A 19,029-nucleotide genomic window follows, 5' to 3' on the forward strand; every position below is an offset into this window, starting at 1 on the left:
ACGATAGTGTCAGAGTTAACTGCAAGCCTGGGTCCTCTCGGTCGAAGGCGGCACGGATAGCTGTACAAAGGAGAACGTAGTTCTGGTAGTCTGCCTCGATGCCATTCGCGAAAACCGATACTGGGTAGGGGGCTCATTGAACACCCATCCGCCTGAATTATTTCTAAAGAAGAAATATAAAAATTAAGCTGCAAATCAAAAGGACAATGTGGGGACAATCATTACCAAGCGCAATATTGACCCACAGGCCGGGGTACTTCCTCCTGAGACGCGACATCCGAGCAGCAATAGGACCCCTATCATCGGTGATTTCGTGATCCTCGCTAACATATTCGAAGGCCAGATTGATATGCGTCAACGTCCCCGCGGGGATGTTCTCCGGCAGATAGTCATCGCAGCCTCCGCTTGCTCCCCACATCCCGTAGTAACAGATCCGGACGGGCAATGACATGGCATCGGTGCACTCGGAGCATTGCGGCCGCCTGGTTATCGTTGCTATGCTGATTGCAAATTGCTTTAGAAGGGTTACTTTGTTTGTGTGGGGGCGTAGTCGGTGGATATAATATGGATTGACATCGAGTCCGTGTATAGTCCGCACAGAATGTATGGAAGGAGCAGAGCCTGTTTCATATTATTATTATTATTATTATTTAAAAATATTTTCTTCTTGGATGACCGTCTATTCCATTAACTAGGCTAGGCCTCAATGGACAGGACATTGTTGAAGCATAGCAGATTTCCTCTTTGGGTGTACTCAGAGACTTCGTGCTGATTGGTCAGTGCTGAAGTATACCAGGGCTTGGCAGCATTACTCCAAACAACTGCGCTGAATAGCTTCAACCACAGAGGTAAACAATTAAGCGAAATGAACTCATATTCATCAATCATTCGTACAGGGTATAGGGCCGACCACAACTCCAGAAATACAGGACAGTCCATGCCACTTCCAACACTACCCTAGGTAGCAATCCATCAATGCCTAATGCACGATTTTGTAGTTGCCGCCACTCACAATCTCCAACTTCCTTCGGGAAACCATACCAGCCAAGAACTCGCGCAGCTCTTCATTACTAAACGGGAATCCACCGGGCACGACGATCTTCAGCATCATGATGACGCGCTGCAGAGGCATGGGCCCCTGGTTGGTGAGCATGCCCACGATGAACTGCCAGTACAGATTCATCTTCTCCATGGCGGCCGCTTCGGCCGACTCCTTGGCAGCGGCTGCTGCAGCTGCCTCTGCCGCCACGGCGGCATCGACAGCGTCACCGGGGGCACCGCCGGCGCCCTCCATACCAAAAGCATCCGGTCCATCCGCCAAGCCGTTGTGCTCGGTCTCGGAGGGGAGAACTTCAAGGACGCGGAAGGTGTCGCGCTGGACTTCGGTTAGGATACGCTTGCTAACCCAGGACAGACACGCGCTGCGGACGAGAGCCACGGCCATCTCAAGCTCGTTGGAGAGATCGGTGACTGTCCTTGTCACGGGCTCGCCCGACTCGGATTCGGAGTGGAAGGCATAAATCACAGTCGCCTGCCACGTTGTCACCTCGTCGACGAAGGTGCGATTTTCAAACTGCAGCTCGACAGTCACTTGGCCCAGGCCGTTACGCCATGTGAGCTTGCGCGACTGCTTGAGGGCCTCGAAGCCGGCCTCGTACCGCTGCTGCAGTGCTGCAATCTCGTCTGGAACCTTGAATTCCTGGTCTTGGATTTCCGGCCAGAAGAAACGCGAGAGAACCTTGGCGTGCATCTCTGGATGTTGCCTTGCGGAATCTGGCCGACTGCCCGGAAGAGGCTTGGACAGCCCCTGGTCCTTTCGCACGGTGGTATCGAGGCGTCGAGAATCGTGTATATCTCGAAGCATCACTTGGCATGCCTGCAATGCCGAATCGCCGAACCGCAGCTTGAGCAGTTCCAGAACAGATGTCTCCTGGTCGTACATTTCCCGGTTCTGGAGCAGCCGGTCTGCGAGGAGAGTCTGCATCTCCTTCACAAACGTCTCCTTCGAGTCGAACAGACTGACCAGGCTGTCAATGACATCAGAGCTCTTCGACTTGCGATAGTCGGGCGCCGCGTCTACAGGATCCGGCGCCCAGTTCATGTCATCGTAATCCAGTTCACCCATGTTAGTCCGCAGGGAATTCTGGTGCGCCTTATTCAGCTCCGCTGCCAGCTCTACCAGAGTGTCGCCGCTGGCAGACACGGCCGGTGCACCAGCCGGCGGTGGCTCCGCGAGAAGACCACCAACAATCACCTTGACCGTGTCATCACGGTCTCTCAGATACCGCCTGATCGGCCGAGCGATGCGATCAAGAAGAACACCCTTTGGATCGAGGAGATGGAAGACTCGAATAATCGAGATATACAGCTGCAAGATCTCTACCGTGGAGGCTCCTGGGTGTAACAGCCGCTGGTTCAGGCTCGCAATAAAGGATTGCGTGACATAAGCCCGCGCCGCGGGATGGGTTGTGAAGTGTCGTAGATCCTCCACAGCCCCAGTGCTTGCAGGCCATTCAACGATCACGTCGAAGAGTTCACTGGTGCGCAGGGCTCCAAGCCGAGCAATGCCAATTTCTTGCCACTTTTCCACATCTCCAAAGCTCACATCAAGCCCACTCGAGGCTTGAATTCCGGCTGGAGGCGTGTGGATAATAGCCAGAACCTGCACCGCGAGCCGTGCAAAGACGTTCTCAATCCATTGCCGCAGGTGTTGCGGTACGGATGTGGGCGTCTCCCACTGGCCGGTATACGCAGCGCGAACGAATGCAGTCATCATGACATTCATCACACTCGCGAACACCTTCTGGGCCTTGTCACCGCCAAGGCCGACGAGCTGCAGCGCATTGAGAAAAGCCAGAAGTCGGTCCCGCGCCATAGTGACCCGACCATCCTCGCCTTCCGTCATCATCTGTGCTCGCGCTTCAGGGGTCTCCTGTTTCCAGTCCTCGTACGACACGGAGTATTGCCGATCCACTTCCATTTCGTCTTGACTGGCATCATCGGCGTCCGAATCTTCCAGTAAAGAATCAATGCTCAAAATCACCAAAGCATCCCGGGTGATTTCTCCAGCAAGAAGTGTTGATATGCGCGACCACGGCAGGGAATACGAAACCACCGTATGCAAACCGCGCTGCAGCTGCGTCAACACCAGTCCTTGCTCGGGGGTAGCCAGTAATGGCAATAGGTAGTGGACAATTGGCGCCAGGTATATTCGACGTGCTAGTTGCAAGCAGTCTACGATCATCCGTAGGAGACCTTCTTTGTCCGAGCTCTCGAGGAGCTATAGCACTTGTTAGCATCATCTAGATTAGTGGACAGTGCATTGATACCATACCTCGTATAATCCAGCTCGAAGGTTGACAAGAAAATGCCGCCGTATCTCATCACCATACCATTCAAATAAAGCCCGCACAGCAGCCACACTCTCGGGGCTCTTCACGGGTTGGCCCGAAGCAGTCAGATACGCCAAGGCCTCGGCAGTCTCCTTCGATGGAGGACTGAGCCGGTTCCATTCCTTCAGGGCTTCGCTTCCATCTGTTTCTCGAAACTTATAGAGCGGCGCGAACCCGCGGTCGGGAACCGCCAGAAATGCCGTCGCCGCACGCCAGGCATGGTTCCATATGTCTTGGCTATCGTGGGTCGAAATAAACGATGTTTGGGAATCGGCTTTGACCGTCGAGGATGAGCCAATGGATCCCTGGAATGAAGGAGCGTCTGTCGGGTCGTGATCGAAAGCCGACGCGAAGGTCGGCGGGCGGGCTTCGAGCGACGCGGGGGAGAAGACCGAGCCAAACACGCGCCGACGTCCCGCATTGAGGGGGACGGTTGACAGCATCGTGGTCAAGGGATATGGAGCATTGTGCGATTCGACCGGAATTATTTGGATCTCTGAGCTCGGCGGACGATGATGGAATGGGTGTTTGGGGGAGGCGCGTGGTCACGTGTGGTTGTGTACCGCATCAACAGTCGGGCAGACAGTGAGATTTCGTTGAATATCGGACTACAGGGGCCGTCTCCGAAAGTATCTTTTGATAATAGTAGTTTTGCTATGTTTGGAAATGTCCACTCAATAATCACTTCATAAAGAAAACCATCTACTGAATCGAGGAGGGGGTATCTCTCAGACAAATGCGCTTCCACCGGGATATGTGTAGCTCTGTACGAATCGAGGATCAAGGATAAGCAGGTCCCGTGTCACCGGCTCCCTGCACGACGACGTAACCGCTTCACGGCTACAGTTGAGTATCCACCTTCTCCCACTCGCTATCGGTACTGCCGTAACCCGAGCTATCCCCGCTCATGCTGGGCCGCTTGTGGGCATCCCGTCCGACGGGCTGCAGTCTCGCCGACGACGCACTTCCGGTGGCTATGGCCGAGGACCGGGGGATCGTCGCCCCGGAGGCAAGGGTCTCGGTTTCCGTTTCACTGTCGGCACTGTCCACGGCGGAAGTCTTCTTCGAGCTCTTCGCGCTCGCGTCGGGTCGGGGGTTGTCGGGGTCGGGCTGCTGCTTCTTGCGTTCTGCGTCCTGGGCCTGCTGGGCGAGTCGCACCTCGGCGGCGAACCAGTTAATCGAGTACCAAAGCCCTCCACATAGCAGGGACAGGACCACGAAGTGGATGCTGTAGGTGGCCAGCAGGAGCAGGAAGAGGACGAGCTGGAGCGCGGCAAAGGTGACGTTGGTCGCGATCAATAGTGTGGGGGTGGGGCCCGGGGTGAAGACGCTGGACCACAGGTCTTCCACAAAGGAAGCCATCTTGAAAGCGTTGTCTGTGTAAGGTGGTCGGGGAGTGGGGGATGGTGGGAGTGACGTGCGGAAACTGGAATCCGTGGGGAAGCAGAAACGGCTCAGGCAGACGCCGACGATCCACACGATTCACGGATGGAACACTACGAAGCCACGACACCACGAAACCACTAGAAATACGGGGGAGATGAGAAGAGAAAAATAATTAGATATGCGGGATTCCGAAGTGGAACGTGGAACAGAAGGTGGGTTTCCCCGTGGGGATGTGACTACTCCTTAATACCCCCAGGGCTGGTTGTTATGATGATGATTATGACTATCTTTCTTACTGGATATTATTAACTATTCCATAGAATGAGAACCATGGGACAGTCTTTTGTCATCCCCCAGTCTCCTTAAGCTCATCTGAGCCCCGATCAGGCATCATGCAACTTGCACGCGACCGGTTAGCCCTAATCCTTCCGAGACCTTCACGGCCCGAGGATGGCGGATATTCGAATCTCCTCAGCTGCAGCATGTTGTCACCGTCCAGGAATATTCCGAATCCATGAACGGCGCTTATACCCAACGGGGGCTGGAAGGAGGGAGATGGGCTCGGAGGGAAGCCGAGTTTCAGCCCCATCTGGGAACAGCAAGAGTGCCTGGATACCAAAAGCTGTCTCTCATATCTCTCATGAGAGTGATTTGGAAATTAAATCGAATGACATATACAGTTCTCTAAGTGTGAGGATACTGCAGGTGAAGAATGTTGTTCGTCATGGCAGTACTTGAGTATACAACATAGCCCTAACTCCTTGACTAGGAGCTTTGGAAGTATAGCCAGAGATAGGGGAGACCACCATAATTCCAATAGCCCCAATCACCAATCGGCGGCATTCTATTGACCAAAAGCCACGGGGGTTTCCCCAAGCTAAATCATTGATCATCGTGCCGGTTGCCTCTTTGCGGTAGCTGGTCCACGGGTGCCATGAAAACCACATTTCTTACCCCGACTTGCCCCCCCCGCAAATCGGGATCGGTGTTTGGAGGGGAAACCGGGGTCGGATCTATACCGAATGCAGTGTAAATGATACACGAAAAAAAGAGGGGAAACTATAAATATGAGCGGTGATTCCATGGCGTAGTTGCCGGGGGTGTTTTTTTTTTCCCCGTTCTCCCTTCCCATCTCTTTCTTTCTGATTTGCTTGGATTGTATTGTCTTCCGACAATGGTTGACGACTTACCCCCAAAGGAGCTATCCCCAGACGGCCGCTCCGTACAGGGCTTCACCCACCATGCTGAGAACATCACCGCAGACCGCGAGCCCTACGGCCCGCCAGGACTGCGCGGGCTAGTCAGTAATCCGTTCGTGTTACTATGCGCCACATGCTCGACACTCGGAGGACTGGTCTTCGGCTATGACCAGGGCGTCGTCTCCGTCATCCTGGTCATGGACCAGTTCCTGGAACAGTTCCCGCAAGTCTCCAAGTCGGCGGCGGGCGCCGGGTTCTGGAAGGGCCTGTTAACAGCGATGATTGAGCTGGGTGCATTGCTGGGTGCGCTGAACCAGGGCTGGATCGCGGATCGCATCTCGCGCCGGTACTCAATCCTCGTGGCGGTCGCTATATTCACTGTTGGCTCGATTCTGCAAACTGCCGCGGTCGACTATGCCATGTTGACGGTGGCGCGGTTGATTGGCGGTGTTGGGATTGGTATGTTGTCCATGGTGGCGCCTCTGTACATCTCCGAAATTAGTGAGTATACCCCCTCCCATAACAGAAAGCAATGACAGCCCTAACACACTGTTGTCAGGTCCCCCCGAATGCCGCGGAACCCTCCTCGTCCTCGAAGAATTCTGCATCGTCCTCGGCATCGTCATCGCCTTCTGGGTAACATACGGCACACGATACATGGCCGGCGAATGGGCCTGGCGCCTCCCGTTTCTGTTGCAAATGATCCCCGGCTTCGTCCTCGCTGCGGGGGTCTACATCCTCCCCTTCTCGCCACGCTGGCTCGCCTCCAAGGGCCGCTCCGACGAAGCGCTTGAGAGTCTGGGCAAGCTGCGCCGGCTGCCGACCTCGGACATGCGCGTGCGCCAGGAGTTCATGGACATCCAGGCCGAGGTGCGGTTCCATCAGGAGATGAATGCGGAGAAACACCCGAATCTGCAGGGTAGCGGAACTAAGAATGAAGCCCTGCTGGAGCTGGCATCTTGGCTTGATTGTTTTAAGAAGGGCTGTTGGCGGCGGACTCATATTGGGGTGGGTATTATGTTCTTTCAGCAGGTGAGTGATCAGTCCCCCACCCCCCTCTACCTCCAATTAATTGTTTTTTTTTTTTTTGTGTTCATGGGATGCTGATTGTCTGTGCAGTTCGTCGGAATCAATGCCCTAATCTACTACTCACCATCCCTCTTCGAGTCCATGGGCCTCGACACCAGTATGCAGCTGATCATGTCCGGTGTCCTCAACATCCTGCAGCTGGTCGGTGTCACCACCAGCATCTGGACGATGGACACTCTTGGTCGACGCAAGCTTCTGCTGGGCGGAGCCACTCTCATGGCCATGTCGCACATCATCATTGCCGTGCTGGTCGGCCTCTTCGATTCGAACTGGTCGGCGCATCGAGCGCAGGGCTGGGCTAGTGTCGCCTTCTTGTTGTTTTATATGATTGCTTTTGGGGCTTCATGGGGCCCTGTTCCTTGGGCCATGCCATCTGGTATGTTCTGATTCTCACCCGGGAGGAAGTCAACATCAATCAAAAGAAAGAAATAGACTGACCTTCCACGCAGAAATCTTCCCATCTTCGCTCCGTGCCAAGGGTGTCGCCCTTTCCACCTGCTCGAACTGGCTCAATAACTTCATCATTGTAAGTATAACTCTTGGACTGGTTTCCATTTCGTTAGTGATAGACTCACTAATACCTCTGTTTAATTCCAGGGACTCATCACTCCCCCCCTTGTTCAAAACACCGGATACGGCGCCTACGTCTTCTTCGCCGTCTTCTGTGTCCTCGCCGGCCTGTGGACCTTCTTCTTCGTCCCAGAGACCAAGGGCCGGACGCTAGAGCAGATGGACCACGTCTTCAAAGACAACTCCAACGAGGGCGAGCGAGACAGGCGAAATGCGATTGAAGTCGAGCTGCTGCGAGCCAACCGGGAGTTTTTGTGAAATCTCCTCTGAGATGTTTATGATAATGACGAGCGAATATCAATCCATGCATAACAATACCAACAACTTTATAAATGAGATAGATATTTCAATTGGAATAGATAGGCACTGTGAACAACAAGACAAGCATATATATTTTGTAGGTCGGCCGGAAGCTATGATCCTTTTGGTCAGAATACCCAGTCAAAGGTCTTGAGGTCTTGGTAGAGTTTTGGCCAGTGTGGACCTGGATCAAGACCCATCCATGTTGTATAATACCGAATTTCGATGATCGTCTGCCATGCACCTAGCCTCCTCTTCTTTTCCCTTTTCTTTCCTCCTCCCTACTCCGTTAATCGGCATCCAAGGAGATAGAACATATCTAATGATAAATCAATTTCATGAATCATGGCTGTCTTAACCGAAGGCTATGTGGTATCTCGCAAGGTAATGGCAAATTGAACTCCCCCAACACCATAAAGTGCATGAATGATACCCGTCGAAAATATTGAAGGTAACCCGAAGAAAAAGAAAAGAAAAAGAAATAAAACAAAATAAAACTCAATCAGTCACAGAACGCCATGACGTGCCTTGAAAATAGATATCTTGTCGTCGTAAAAGAGAATCTCCTGCAGCCGAAATTGAATCCGGGAAGCACCAAGTGCTTCCGGCTCGCTATCCGAGTCATCGGAGTCGTCGTTGGCAAGATCATCGACTAGCTGCGCGTCTGGGATGTCTTCTTCCTCTTCTTCTAGGGTATTGGGCTGGAAATTGCCGTTGTCCCACGGGTCTTCTTCGTCGGTAGGAGCAAAAGGGTCAGTCGGGTTGTTGTCGTCAAATTCGGAATCTTGGTCATTGCGAGTCGCCTCGAGAATCTGGTAGCATTTGTTTTCCAGGCCAATGTAAGCGACTTTGAGATCCGGCCGAATACTGACAATGTCGAGGATCTGGAGAGCGAGCTCTTTCAGGTCGCGGTGGACGCTGTGCCTAATATGCGGCAGGTATAAAGCACGGACCTGGGGCATGTTGGGGAGACGCTGAAGGAAATAGTGCTGGATTTGCAAAGGTTAGTTCAGAAACAAGCATAAAATAGGACCAAAAACCGTGTTCTTACCCAATCCCGATAATGCATTGACATGGCCAGTTCCTTAAGATGCGGCATGCGGCCACTAGTGACGAATGAGATCATCTCGTGGTTGAAGATCCACTTGTGCCATTGTGTGTTCATGCTGTCATGCGCGATTGTCCGATCGGTCGCATCGACCAGGATATTTCGCAGACTCAGTCGGTGTTTCCGCAGGATGTGTCGGTAAATGGCGTCGACTTGGACGGTAGAATCGTAGGATGGTGCTTCGTGCAGAGAGACACACTCCAGGGTATTCGGGGCCAAAGCCTCCTTGATGAAGAGCATGAAGTGAGGTGAGACTGTGTCTGTGCGAAGATTTTTGATCTTCAGCGCAAAGTCATCGGATCTCAAACTCGGCCGATCATGATCTCCGTTCTGCGATCGCTTTGGTGGCAATTCCGGTGGTGCATATTTGCGGCGAAGGGCTCCCCAGAGCTTCTCATGGTCTTCACATCGCATTATGGTGAGGGTCGCAAGGCGAGTCCAGTCGATGGCGGGAAGAAGCGACGGCATAAATAGAGGAACCCGCTCTAATTCGAGAAGCTGGAGATTGAACACCTTATCCCCGGGATGAGGAACTTTAGCAGATGACCGAGCACTGGTTCCCGGGGAAGCTGAGGCTGCTAGCGGCGAGGAGTTGCTGCCATGGATGGCGTTAGACGAGCTCACGTTCTGGGGTGAGGTCACTTGTCCATTAACAGAAATGGCCGAGGTTTGGAGGTTCTGTTCAGCAGAGGAGGCGGACGCGGAGGCGGACGCGGGTCCAGAGCCCCAGCCCTCTGAAGCCATTGAAAGTTCAGCCATTGATGCCACGGTAGTCGCGTCATCCTGCTGAACCGGATTGCGGGGTGAAAGGATCCCAAGTACACCGCTCATCCTGGGCCACGTCGATGAGGTATCAGAGTCCTTCCCGCAGATAAGCCAGGGGGCCATATAGGCCTTAGCAGAGATGCCGATTCGCAGTTCCGTCAGGCGTTGATGTGATCTCTCAACCAGGACGGCCAGTTCCTCCACATACGCCGGTTCATCAATGTCGAGGACAGCCACGCTCTTCAGCGGCGGCAACACGGACAATGAAGGGTGTTCTACGTGCTTGTAGTTGTGGAGCAGTCGCGAGATCATCATGGTCGAGGTGCGCCAAGTATGCTCTGAATTGTCGTGCCAGCGCACCCAGACACGCTCAAGACGACACTCGTGGCCCGGCCGATTGGCTAGCGAGGCCAGCGCAAGCCAGATTTCACGCACCACCCCCGTCGGCATGTCCCATATGAACGCCTCGAGATTGACCATGCGTGCGACAGCCAAGGCGACCAGCGTCCCGAGCATCTTGCCAACCTCTTTGTTCACCGAGTACTCTTGGACCCATCCCAGCGGACCATTGCCAATGGAGAACGTGCGCGTGTATTGCGCGTAATTGTTTCCTCGGCGCAAGCTGACTCTGGGCTCCACTTCTTGAGAAGTAGAAGCCGGGCGATGACCACGATCATCGCAACCGCAATGCGAGCAGGCGCTTGCGGATCGAGAAGATCCCAACAGCGGCAATTGTCCGAACACATCCTCTCCCATAACCAGTGTAGACAGGCCGTGAGAGAGAGCATCAACTCCCGTGTAGTCCTCCGGGGTTGGGGTGAGGGATTCCGGCCAGACAATGTCGAATCGTGAGTACATATGAGGAATTGTCAACGAGTGAATGGCGGAGCAAGTGAGAGCAAGAGAAGTGAGGTCATTGGTGTGCGTTACCTGTTATATTCCACAAATCAGCTGTATTCCTCAGGATGGAAGGACCAAAAGAACTAGAATTGCTTGCAAGTGAGAGCTGATGCTTACCTCTTTGATAATGTCCTTGAGGACATCCAGAGGTAAGTCCAGCAGCTCCAGTGGCTTTTTCGCCATTTTCGAGGCTGGAGGTGTGTCACTAGAAGCTCTTGTTTCGGGAGGAAACGTCCAGGTCACGTTCTGGTGCTGCATCTTTTCGAGAGCGGTTGACAAATGCTGCTTGGCTGACTGGTCGATGTCCCCAGAGGCAGTGCTTTGGCTGGAGACAAAATCCTCTTCGTCAGAGGACATGCCAAGGTCTGGGCTGAGCTTGTCAACTCCATTCAAGGTAGCAGCTGCCATGATGCACCTAGCGCGAAGAGGCCACAGTGATAGTGGGGAAGGGTGGGGCGCCAGGCAAGAACATCTCCTGAAGAAAGATGGGAAGAGACAAGCTCCAATGGGTTTGAAGTAAGGCAGGGATTTGTAGAAAGGCAACGATAAGGAATGGGGAAAGGGAGATCTGGGGTAGCAGGCTGCGATAGCTGACGATCTTATGTAAGCACCATACTGGTCTCGAAATGCCTCTTGATGCCTGAGGATAGGAGAGATACTGAAGAAAAATTGAGAGAAAAAGGAGAAATAAGTGGATTTATTCTACTACAATTACAACAGAAACTAACAAAACTGATTTTGGGTGTTGCTCGAATCAAACAATCAACCAGACCTTCAGTTTTCCTCCCGACCTAACTTCTCCAGATTGAGAGCCGCGCTAATACAGGCCAAATGGCTGAATGCCTGGGGAGTGTTGCCCATCTGCTCACCTGAAATGGCTACTTCTTCAGAGAACATGCCCAGGTGGTTGGAATAGGACAGGATGTTGTCAAAGTGCGACAGCGCGAGTTTCCAGATGTTGGGAATGGGGACATCATACTTGGCGGCCTGGATGAACCACGGGTGGTCTTGGATTAGTACATTCAGGAGTTCCACGACAGGAAATAAGAAACCTTACCCGGGCCATGGCCTCGACGAGCCAAAAGGTGACCATAATAAAAGCACCCTCGCCTCCTCCGACGCCTGTGAAACATGGGGATCAGCAATCCGGCGGGAAAACAAACGACTATGCTGGGTTCCTGGGTTCTGGGGCTCGCCAATCACACATACCATCGTTGGCTTTTAAATGGTCGTACCGGAACACCATTTTTGCGCTGGACAACCCCTCCTTCTCCGGACTCTCCAGGATCCGCTTCAGCGTGCTGATGAACCGGGGATCGTTGGGCGCGACAAAGAAGACCAAGGGCGCAATCAAGATGGATGCATCGAGGACCTCACGGCTCTCGAAGCTCTGGCAGAAATGACCTCGCTCGGAATTGAAACCTTTGTCCATGATCTCGTCGTACATCTCGTCCCGTACCTGAATCCACTTGAAACGATCCGGGCATGGCAAACTAGCCCGCTTCTCTGCAAGCCGAACCCCCCGGTCCAGGGCCACCCACAACATGATCTTCGAGTAGATAAAGTTCTGGATCTGGCCACGCGATTCCCAGATGGACATGTCCTTTTGGTGGCGCACACCAACCACATAGTTCACCATACGCCGGATGGCCGACCACTGGTCGTAGGTGATGGGGTTGCCGTGTTTGTTGTACAAGTAGATAGAGTCCAGCAACTCGCCATAGATGTCCAGCTGCGTGTGGAAGACAGCGGCGTTGCCCACACGGACAGGCTTACTTCCCTTGTACCCATCGAGGTGATCCAGTTCCACCTCGGGGATGTCGTACTCGCCACGGATAGTGAACATGAGCGGCAGGAACGGGCGCTTGCTCCCCGGCTGGATGTCCTGGGCTGCATGCGGCATGACCCGGTCGAAAATGAAATTGACGTACGACTCGGCCTCGTGGCTGTAGCCCATCTTGAGAAAGACATACAAGGTGAAGGCCGTGTCGCGGACCCAAGAATAACGGTAGTCCCAGTTTCGAGAGCCGCCCACGTTTTCTGGGAGCGAGAAGGTGGGCGAGGCGATAATGGCCCCTGTGGGCTTGTAGGTCAGCAGCTTCAAGATCAGAAGGCTGCGCTCAACCGTCTCTCGATAGTGACCGCGAAACGCGCACTTGCGGGTCCAGTCCGTCCAGTAGTCCGACGTCTCCTCTTCCATCTTGCCGAGGTATGCGGCCATGGTGGCCGAGCTGGGCACTGCCTTCTCGGGACTGTGCAATATCAGATGAATCGTCTGTCCTTCGGAAAGGCGAAACCAGGCCACCAATCCGCGTCCTCGCAACCCGGGCCGTTCTTCCATGCTGAACATGGCCGACGGGAAGCCCAGCTTGTCGGGCTCTCGCGAGTCGGCAAAGATCTCGAGCTGCAGCCGCTCCGACTCGCTTTCAAAATGAATGGTCTGGAGCCGGTGCTTGCACAGGTCATTCTCCAGCTTTGCACGAGCCGTGTGGGAGTCCCGTGCATAGTTAAAAGCCGGGAAGAGTTCCACCTGCAACTCCATCGAGCCACGGCTGCATTCCAGCTTGCGGATCAGGCCCGAGTGCTGCAGCCCCGATTTGAAGCGATTGGATTCGGGCTCATTGCACGGACAATATCCCGACAACAGCCGATGCGACTGAATCGTCTTCTTGGGGGTGACCGGGAAGTAATCTAACATAGTCACGACGCCATCCTCGTTGGTCCAGCGAGTCTCGAGCAAGTTCGAGTATGGGAGATACCGCTGCTTGCTGTGGGGATCGACCACCGTCTTGTACGGGGCCACAGAGAAGAAACCGCCTTTCCTGTCATCCAGCAGACGACAGAACACCGTGGGGGAATCAAAGACGGGCCAGCACATATAATCCAAGCTCCCGGCTTTACTGACGAGGGCACAGGTGTGCATATCGCCGATCAGGCCATAGTCCTCAATGGCATTGTAGGAGGGTTCGGACATGGTGGCAATTCACACAGATCAATGGTCATGCAAAAGAAAGAAAAAAGAAAGAATCCCGTCTCGCGAAGAAGAAGAGTCGCAGAGATGGAACACAATGCCCCAGTCCTCTCTGAACTGGCATCATACGCATCTCTCGACATATATTCCACGCGGAACTATGAGGAGCCACGACATGATGATGATATCAGCCCATATCATCATTATGCCCCATTTGGTCATGATCGGTCATTGCCTTGATCGTAGGAACTCATTGCATCGCAGTTCGAGACTGAAAGATCGAAGTTCTCGAGTCCTTGACGCCCAATTCTGCTCGGGTCCTGCTTTTCTTTGATTCTGTGGCCATCAGGGCTCCCCCTGTTTCACGATCAGCCCCCTCATGGGACCTCCCTGACCAAGTGTCACCACACACTCATCTTCTGCTTTGGACGGGGCTGGTCGGAAGTTGCAATCCGCCAATGGAGGGCTCGTCTCGTTGACCCCGGATCGACCAAAGCGAAAATCCCAAGATGTGCAGGATGTGGAGCCCACTGGAGCCAGTGAAAGCGCCACCAGAATGACCGCCTAATCTTCAGCCCTGAACTGCTCCTTGCTCCTCTCTCCCTCTCTCTCTCTCCTCTTTTCTCTTTTCTCTTCTCTTCTTCTTCTTCTCTCTTTCTTTCTGAGTTTCCCTCCATCAGTCGCTCCTTTAGTTGGACCGAGTTTCAACTGCTTCTTCCTCCTTACCCTCCCTTTCTCTGTCGCCTCCTTCCAACTGTCCCAACTATTCTCCTCTCCTCCACGTGCCTGGTCGGACAGCTGTCGGTCGCATGCTCATGGGGACTACACGTCTCATCCCCACACCTTATTTTCCTATCCGTCCGTAAACCCTATCCAGAATGAGGCTTTCACCCGGCGGGAGTCATCATCGCCGGCGAAGCTCGGCTCTTACCGGAACGGTTCGATCTTCACATCTGGGTTCATCGGAACGCCGGGATGAGAGTCTGCGGTCGCATGGAGAGGGAGGACCCAAGCGGGAAGAACAAGAGCCCTTGACCGAGGATACCGACCCATCAGATATTTCATCGACCACGGAAAGTCCGGAGTTGGACATCAGCTCGGACGACGATCAGTATGACGAGGAGACTGGGCTCACTTCACATCAAAAACGCCAACGACGGCGACGACGTCGACAACGCAGAAAGTTAGATGCTCGGATTGCGGATGTGAAATCATCACGGCATGATTTCTTTCGGATGGGCCTAGCCGACCGTAATGTTGTCAGAAAACTGTTGATCAACGCAGGATTGATCCTGATGTGGTACTTCTTTTCGCTGTCGATTTCCATTGTGAGTAACTTCCCCGATCATCCCCGTCGATTTTGGACTACTAACACTAATCGTCTTTCCCTCGACAGTACAACAAATGGATGTTCTCCGAGAACGATGTGGTGTTCCCTTTTCCTCTGTTCACGACAAGCTTGCATATGGTGGTGCAATTCACACTCTCTGCTCTTCTATTATGGGTGTTTCCGTCCCTCCGTCCTCGGAACCCCCCAAGTTCTACGTTGAACTCGCCTGTTGATGGCAGTGGCCCCGAGGAGTCCACGCCGGTGCTGACTACTTTCTTCTACCTCACCCGCCTGGTCCCTTGCGGTGCCGCGACGTCGCTCGACATTGGCCTGGGTAATATGGCCTTGAAGTTTATCTCTCTCACTTTCCTGACAATGTGCAAATCGTCTGCACTCGGCTTTGTTCTTCTCTTTGCCTTTTTGTTCCGTCTCGAATCTCCTTCGGTGAAATTGATGCTCATAATCGCGGTCATGACGATCGGAGTAGTGATGATGGTGGCCGGGGAGACTGCGTTTAATGCGCTGGGCTTCGCGCTCACCATTTCATCTGCCTTCTTTTCGGGTTTCCGATGGGGCCTGACTCAAATCCTCCTGCTTCGGCACCCGGCTACGTCCAACCCGTTCTCAACCCTCTTTCTCCTCACACCCGTGATGTTCCTGTCACTATCCGCGATCGCTTTTACTGTGGAGGGTCCTGCTGAGATCCTTCAAGGCGTCACCGGTCTGATCGAGAAGCACGGACCTCTGCTTGGTTCCACTCTGTTGGTGTTTCCCGGGGTGCTTGCGTTCTGCATGATCGCCTCCGAATTCGCGCTCCTCAAGCGTTCCTCGGTCGTCACCCTAAGCATTTGCGGCAGCTTCAAGGAAGTTTTGACAATCAGTGCAGCAGGCATTGTGTTCCATGACCCGCTAACTGTCGTTAATGTGTCTGGTTTGGTCATTACCATCAGCAGTATTGCGGCCTATAATTATATGAAGATTTCCCGGATGCGCGAGGAGGCACGGCATGCGTGGAGTCGCGAGTCGAGTCCAGAGGACGACCTAGAAGACGGCGATCCGAGCGGGGGAGAGCAAGGATATCACCGAGTTGCAAACCCCGAGACGAGCATGATTAACTCCTTACCGGCTGGGCCCAGTGACGACCATGCTTCTCTGGCGGGAAATCAACGACGCTCATTCCGCACGCGGGCCAATGGAGCTATGCACAATCTCACTATATCCACGTCCACGATTCCCGAAGATGATGGGCCAACTTCTCCCATCAAGTCCGCTCCTCCGGCTGTCACTTCGATTCCGGAGGCTGAATTTTCTACCCAACTCCCTCCTCCAGAGCGAGAGGCATCGCCTGGTGTCCACTCCAACACTCTTTCGCCCGTTCGAAGTCACACTCCGAACCGCCCCTAGTCTCTCCTCACCTTTCCACGCCAAATACCACTCCTCTCCTATTCCATTTTATCTATATTTACGCTCCATGCGGAGCTCTTTTTCTTTGTTACTGTGTCACTTTGGTTCATCTTTCGGTGTTGGCGGGTCTGGGACTCGCTTAAGGCAAAAGTCAGATTGGCGCTTGGGGTGTGTGCGTGTGTGCGTGTGTGCGATCATTTTATATGAATCTAGGACTTGGTTTCTGCAACGGCAAGGTCCTGGGTGAGCCGGGAAGATGTGTGAACGCTGCCATGGGGCTATTGCATCTCTACAGAGCCGTGGCTCGACTGATACCACCAATCGAAATTCCCTTTTTGGGCACTATCAGGCCCTTTCTTATACAAATTTTCATTGTTCTTAACCCATCTGGAGCCTATTATGGACGAGCCTATGAATTCGCATGGAACAGGCCAGGATTGGCGATATGGCGATTCAGACTCCGTGTGGAGCTCACGTCTTTTTCTCATCCTCCGTAGCCCCCTTCTTCATCATATCCATCAAACTCTTTTGTGCTTTTCCAGATGCCTTTGCCTTCTTCTTTTCCTCTGCCTCGAGCTTCCGCTCAAACTGATCCTGGTGCTTCTCGCGTACCTCCCGTCCTTCCTCCGCCAAGCGTGCTTCAAGAGCTCGGAATTCCTCACCATCCGGATCCATGCCAATAAGCGATTCCAGCAACTTGATCTCGCGCGCCCAGACGCCGGGGTCAGCGACAGTCGGTGGGGTCGCACCCGCAGGACGTTTAGGAGTCTTTTTAGCAGGCTTTTTCTTCTTCGTCTTCGCAGAATCACTCTCGCTGCCATCCTCACCGTCCGCACCATCATCCGCAGCCGAAGCAGGCTGGCCATGCGGCCGATCGATAGGCGTTTCTAGAATCATGGGCAGCCCCTCGAAGCGCGACTCGTTCATCACGTTATGGAACGCGCGCAGGCCCAGGAACCCCGTGCCGATGTTGGCGTGCAGGTCGCGTTTGCTAGCGCGCGGGGCCTTGGAGTCGTTGAGGTGCAGGGCGCGCAGGTGGTGCAGACCGATTAGCTCGTCGAACTCGGTGAGGAAGGACTTGAATCCCGCTGGTGAGGCCAGGTCGTATCCCGCTGCAAAACTGTGGCAGGTGTCGATGCAGATGCCGATCCGGGAGTGGTGCTCTTTCGGGATTAGGGCTAGCAGATCGCGGAATTCTGTTAGTGAGCCGCCGATTGTGCTGCCGTGGCCGCACATTGTCTCCAGGACGGGGACGACGGTTGTTGTGTCGGAGATTGCTTGGCTCAGGGTGCTTGCGAGTCGGGAGAGGGCGTCGGGAAGAGGGGTTTGGTTGCTACTCCCAGGGCTAATGAAGCAAAAGGATTAGTGTGTGTTGACGTACCCAGACAGCGTTGGTGAATGTTGGGATATAGTCAACTCACTGGAAATTGTATAGTGTGATCCCTAGAGCCTCGCAGCGCCGGAGATCATCCAGGAAGGAGTCGTAGGCCTGTTTGGCCTTGGCCTTATCATTTTGTGCCAGGTTGACCAGGTAAGATCCATGCGGGAGAATGTGCCTGTAGATAGTGCGGTTAGCTATTTGTTTCAATCGAAATACTCGTTCAATCGCAGAAACTAACTTGGCTGCATCGTATTTATGCTCTGCACAGAGTTGTCGGAACTGATCTCGATGATCGTCCAAGAGAGCCGGGTTGTCCCATTTTCGCTGCGACTTCAGGAACAGAGCCAATGCGTTGCCACTAACATTCTCAGGTTAGTTTTCTATCAGACCAAAGACATCCAGCTAAGGCATGGACTTACCCAATCTGCACGCTATTATGGATTGAGTTGAAAACACCTGATCAGCAAAGTTCTTGTCAGCGTTCAGTTCTTTTCATTGATAGACTTTGACGAGGTAACCCACCTTTTGCAGCACTGACATGAGCACCGACGAACATGCGGAGGCCTTGCGACCGTGGTGCCAACGGCATTGTCTCGGTGTCTTTTTCTTTGGTTGCTTTCTTCCCCTTCTTTTGGGGCTTGTTGGGGGTGGCTTTGGCTTCTTTCTTAATGTCGGTATCTGCCTCTTCTGTCTTTGCCACACTTTCTGGCTTGCCACCCGCGATATTGGACACGGTCTTCGTGTCCTCGGTGGTTTCACTCTTGATAATTGGGGCAGTGTTCGCTTTCTTGGCAGATCCCCTTTTCTTCGGAGTGTCAACCAGTGCTGTCGCACTGCCTGCCTCCTTTTTAGGCGCGATAATAACCTGTTCGGTCTCGGTTTCCGATGTCTCTGGAGACGAAGGTTCTTTCAGGTTGGCGCTGGATTTCTGGCGCTTGGATCTTCTCACAGGAGAATCACCAGATGTTCCATTGCTGAGATTCCTTTTGTGACCTGCTTGGGTCACAGAATCTGCGCACATCGAGGATTTGCGGGTTGGGTCGCTGGATGATTTAACAGGCGATTCTCGAGGCATCCCACCGTAATGGGTGGTCTAAAGATATGAACTAGCAATACGCGCGTTGAGCAAGGCTTATAGTCCTTCCTCGCTCTTCTCGGGATCTCTTCACCCAGACAAAAGCCGTTTCGAGAGTAGCAAGGAGTATAGAAAGTAGATCAGTCAAAAGAATCATAG

At 53.5% G+C, this 19,029-nt stretch overlaps 8 protein-coding genes across 8 annotated transcripts; 2 read left to right on the forward strand and 6 right to left on the reverse strand.

Annotated features, from left to right (window-relative positions):
- Positions 1-15: 15 nt before the first annotated feature.
- On the reverse strand, positions 16-451 carry NUU61_003825 (glycoside hydrolase; the record flags this gene model as incomplete). The annotated part of the gene is made up of 2 exons (XM_056654407.1): positions 16-152; positions 226-451. The coding sequence occupies 2 exons, from the start codon at positions 449-451 to the stop codon at positions 16-18; spliced, it is 363 nt and encodes a 120-aa protein (XP_056512434.1).
- A 528-nt stretch (positions 452-979) lies between these two features.
- On the reverse strand, positions 980-3,835 carry NUU61_003826 (anaphase promoting complex subunit 2; the record flags this gene model as incomplete). Its single annotated transcript, XM_056654408.1, has 2 exons — positions 980-3,280; positions 3,335-3,835. 2 exons carry the CDS (start codon positions 3,833-3,835, stop codon positions 980-982), a joined length of 2,802 nt encoding a protein of 933 aa, XP_056512435.1.
- Positions 3,836-4,232: 397 nt separating this feature from the next.
- On the reverse strand, positions 4,233-4,754 carry NUU61_003827 (V-type ATPase assembly factor PKR1; the record flags this gene model as incomplete). Its single annotated transcript, XM_056654409.1, has 1 exon — positions 4,233-4,754. The coding sequence occupies one exon, from the start codon at positions 4,752-4,754 to the stop codon at positions 4,233-4,235; it is 522 nt and encodes a 173-aa protein (XP_056512436.1).
- Positions 4,755-5,952: 1,198 nt separating this feature from the next.
- On the forward strand, positions 5,953-7,894 carry NUU61_003828 (sugar porter family MFS transporter; the record flags this gene model as incomplete). Its single annotated transcript, XM_056654410.1, has 5 exons — positions 5,953-6,478; positions 6,537-7,009; positions 7,097-7,442; positions 7,516-7,592; positions 7,664-7,894. The coding sequence occupies 5 exons, from the start codon at positions 5,953-5,955 to the stop codon at positions 7,892-7,894; spliced, it is 1,653 nt and encodes a 550-aa protein (XP_056512437.1).
- Positions 7,895-8,442: 548 nt separating this feature from the next.
- NUU61_003829 (uncharacterized protein) lies at positions 8,443-11,117 on the reverse strand (the record flags this gene model as incomplete). Its single annotated transcript, XM_056654411.1, has 3 exons — positions 8,443-8,925; positions 8,988-10,739; positions 10,827-11,117. 3 exons carry the CDS (start codon positions 11,115-11,117, stop codon positions 8,443-8,445), a joined length of 2,526 nt encoding a protein of 841 aa, XP_056512438.1.
- Positions 11,118-11,483: 366 nt separating this feature from the next.
- Positions 11,484-13,683, reverse strand: NUU61_003830 (glycoside hydrolase family 15 protein; the record flags this gene model as incomplete). Its single annotated transcript, XM_056654412.1, has 3 exons — positions 11,484-11,696; positions 11,767-11,831; positions 11,919-13,683. The coding sequence occupies 3 exons, from the start codon at positions 13,681-13,683 to the stop codon at positions 11,484-11,486; spliced, it is 2,043 nt and encodes a 680-aa protein (XP_056512439.1).
- An 875-nt stretch (positions 13,684-14,558) lies between these two features.
- On the forward strand, positions 14,559-16,414 carry NUU61_003831 (putative nucleotide-sugar transporter; the record flags this gene model as incomplete). The annotated part of the gene is made up of 2 exons (XM_056654413.1): positions 14,559-15,008; positions 15,077-16,414. 2 exons carry the CDS (start codon positions 14,559-14,561, stop codon positions 16,412-16,414), a joined length of 1,788 nt encoding a protein of 595 aa, XP_056512440.1.
- Positions 16,415-16,885: 471 nt separating this feature from the next.
- NUU61_003832 (DNA-(apurinic or apyrimidinic site) lyase APN1) lies at positions 16,886-18,870 on the reverse strand (the record flags this gene model as incomplete). The annotated part of the gene is made up of 5 exons (XM_056654414.1): positions 16,886-17,759; positions 17,836-17,970; positions 18,034-18,153; positions 18,215-18,251; positions 18,318-18,870. 5 exons carry the CDS (start codon positions 18,868-18,870, stop codon positions 16,886-16,888), a joined length of 1,719 nt encoding a protein of 572 aa, XP_056512441.1.
- Between the last annotated feature and the right edge of the window lie 159 nt (positions 18,871-19,029).

Source organism: Penicillium alfredii (assembly GCF_028826965.1).
Source record: "Penicillium alfredii strain IBT 34128 chromosome Unknown utg000005l_segment0_segment0, whole genome shotgun sequence".
NCBI lineage: Eukaryota > Fungi > Ascomycota > Eurotiomycetes > Eurotiales > Aspergillaceae > Penicillium > Penicillium alfredii.